General features: G+C 40.0%; 2 protein-coding genes across 3 annotated transcripts in view; both read right to left on the bottom strand.

Moving 5' to 3' along the window:
• The window catches only part of tnip1 (TNFAIP3 interacting protein 1), a 21,350-nt gene extending 19,540 nt beyond the window's left edge, over positions 1-1,810 (bottom strand). The window contains exon 1 of the mRNA XM_007561550.2: positions 1,788-1,810. The gene's annotated coding sequence lies outside the window, so the exon portion shown is untranslated. The remainder of the gene's footprint in view (positions 1-1,787) is intronic.
• anxa6 (annexin A6) overlaps positions 211-2,874 on the bottom strand; it is a 24,377-nt gene continuing 21,713 nt past the window's right edge. For both annotated transcript variants that reach the window (XM_016676134.1, XM_016676133.1), the window contains exon 25: positions 211-648. In XM_016676134.1, coding sequence (XP_016531620.1) covers positions 589-648 — 60 coding nt within the window. In that variant the 3' untranslated portion in view covers positions 211-588. The remainder of the gene's footprint in view (positions 649-2,874) is intronic.

The raw sequence follows: 2,874 nt of genomic DNA on the forward strand, positions 1-2,874 counted from the left end.
TGTATACCTTGGTTTTTACTTATGCTATCAGCTGCTAAAGCGTACTGGTATTTTTGGCAGCAAGGCCTTGAATTAGACTGGGTGTTTTCTGATGTTTCCATGTGAACATTTTTAAACACAGGATTGGCCTGCCAAAATAGAAACTAATACGCCTAATGTGAAATACAAACAAACAAATAAGAGTGGTTTGTTATTACAAAGTCAAAGACGTTTTTTAGTGGTACTTGTTTTATTGGGGTATATTTAAAATCACAGCTCCAATTAGACGGACAACAACCTGAAGGCACAGCATTAGCACATACTAGTCTTTATTCTTCATGTGAAGCTTATTTCCACACCGATGTAAACAACTTAAAAAAGACTAACATCACCCTCCAAAGTGGAGTAACTATGGTGTGAAACAAAAAAACAAAAAAACTGGCTTGAAACGCTGAAAGGTCACCATTTAGTAGGACACTTGGTTTGGCTGAGGTGTGGCAGCAGTTGGGAACGGAGACCGACGCTGACGACATTTGTTTTGGCTGCGTGAACGGGCTTGTACCGCGGCCACTGGAGCCGGTGAGACAAAGCTGCAGAGACATGACGGGTTTAATCTTCCCCTCCGCAGAGGATCAGCAGGGTTTTACGGTAGTCTCCCGAGGTATCGCCCTGAAACGAATGGGAAACACAGTCACAGGAGGAGTTTCAATTACAGGAAATCACACCGCATATCTGGTGACATTTGGCCATCGTCGAGCTGGAACAGAGAAAAAAGGGTTTACCTTGGACTTACTCAATAGCAGAACTGCAAAACAAAGGCTTTAAAATAGTTGTAATTACGAAAACAAAGGAGTCAAACGTGGAATTACCCTTTCCACTCAGTTGACCCTGAGATGATGAATTTGGAACTTCACCGTAGTTATCTTTTGATAATGTAATGTGAAGGTTTGGGCCTTTTTATTGGTACAGTTCCTCTTTTAGGGAGTTTGCTCTGCGCTTGACATATACACACAAAAAAAAAAAAACAGTTTATGTGTTTCTTATGTGTGAAGAAATCAGGCTGATGTATTTTTCTCATGTTGTTCAAAATGTGTATAGCAGTAAAGGGCTGTTACTGACTTCATTTCAGGTGTTTTTTTTTTTTTTCTTTTCTTTTACATTTTCAGTGACTGTATGGCCATCAGGGGATGAAAGTCTTAATCCCCTTTTAAATGCCCCAAGTGGTCAAATTATAATACCAGCATTAGACAGAAGACAGGTTGGACTGGCATGCAATTAGAGCCGCTTCAAGCATTCAGCATGCTAGGATGAGTAACAATCTTCATTAGCATAGACAAAGCATTGGCAAAGCATGAAGAGTGAAATTAAGCAACATTTGTTTGGGATAATGCTGCAAAATGTCGGTAGAATTGGGTAAAATCAGTAAAAGTGGGGCTCGTGTGCTATTTATAAGGTAGTTTTTGATGTCAATGATCAATATATTGAGATTTTTTTTCTTGACGTGTTCAAAAAATATGAGGCAGCACAGTCTAGCTAGACGTCAAATTACGTGTGCTGCAGGATCAGAAAGGCGAGGTAGACTGTTATTTTGCTATTTTCTAAGAGCTGCAGTTCTCACCACTGAAATGAAGTCACACACCAGTGTCACCTGGGTATTTATAGCAACCACAGCTAAAATAAAACTTGAAGAAACACCTTTGAATATAGGAACCTTTAACAAGCGTCAAAAAAAAATAAAGGAAATGATTTTTTCACCTCATTTAAAAAAAAAGAGTGCACAGATGTTCTAGTTGCATTGATNAACTCACCCACACATTCAGCTTCTGTCGGAGAGGCACTTTTTAAGGAAACTGGTGAATAAGGGGGAAGCAATTTCACTGCGAGACTTGGGGAATTCCCGTAACCCAGTAAAATGGTCTGACACTGCAGGCTCAGCCTGAACAGAACCTGGTGTGTGTCCAACTGTTCGGCCTCCCTTTCGACTGAGTAACGCAACACACAAGAAAACACAAGTATGAACATTTAAATCCCTTTTATTGGAACAGTAGCTTGCATCCACCCCACCCCGCCGCCCACCTTTGCCACTGCTATCTTGGATGCACGTGGAGAAAACCTGAAAAATGCAGAACCTCCTGGAACGTATGACACATTTTCTTCTGAGAACAGAGTTCGCCATCCTAAGCTGCTCGTTTTTCAGTAATAAACGTTCATGTGCACGATATGGCATGCGAGCACGCTGTAAAAGTGTATGGCCCCTTTTTCGTGATCGTGTCGTGATGCCATCACAGCTATCAAAGCTGCAGATGAAAAGTAAACAGCTACGCACCACCAATAGCTTTCCCTGAGGACATAGGGGCTTTTATATTATTAAACTACAATCTGTCTAATTCATGCAACACATGTGGTGCCAAAAGGAGAAAAAAAAAAACGAAAAAAAAACTTCCCCTTCAATCAAAAGGGAAATTCAACAACAATGCAGATATTGATATATTGATAGTGCTATTGAAGTTATCTTATAATCTCTTGTAATTATCATCAAATGGAACCATTTTATTTTGGGTGTGCCATTAAAACCCAAAGTGACTGACTTGCTGCAGACTCTATTTGTTGCCTTGGATTTTGGCGTACTGCAGGGGATTTCCTCGCCACATACGTCTTTTTTTTTTTTTTTTTTTCTGCTTTCCTCTTTTAACTGAAAATGGCTTGACAACAGCTGCGCTCACACATATGCAACCAACTGAGACACTCACAAAAGCAGAGACGCTGTCACCTCTGTGCAAAGGAAATGCTGTCTGAGCTTTAAAGGCCATGCAGAAAATATAATTTAACTTGTTAATTTGTACTTTTTAACATGTATACCTTGGTATTTACTCATGTATGGTTTTTACTTATGCT

Source organism: Poecilia formosa, unplaced genomic scaffold (assembly GCF_000485575.1).
Source record: "Poecilia formosa unplaced genomic scaffold, Poecilia_formosa-5.1.2 Scaffold128, whole genome shotgun sequence".
Lineage (NCBI taxonomy): Eukaryota > Metazoa > Chordata > Actinopteri > Cyprinodontiformes > Poeciliidae > Poecilia > Poecilia formosa.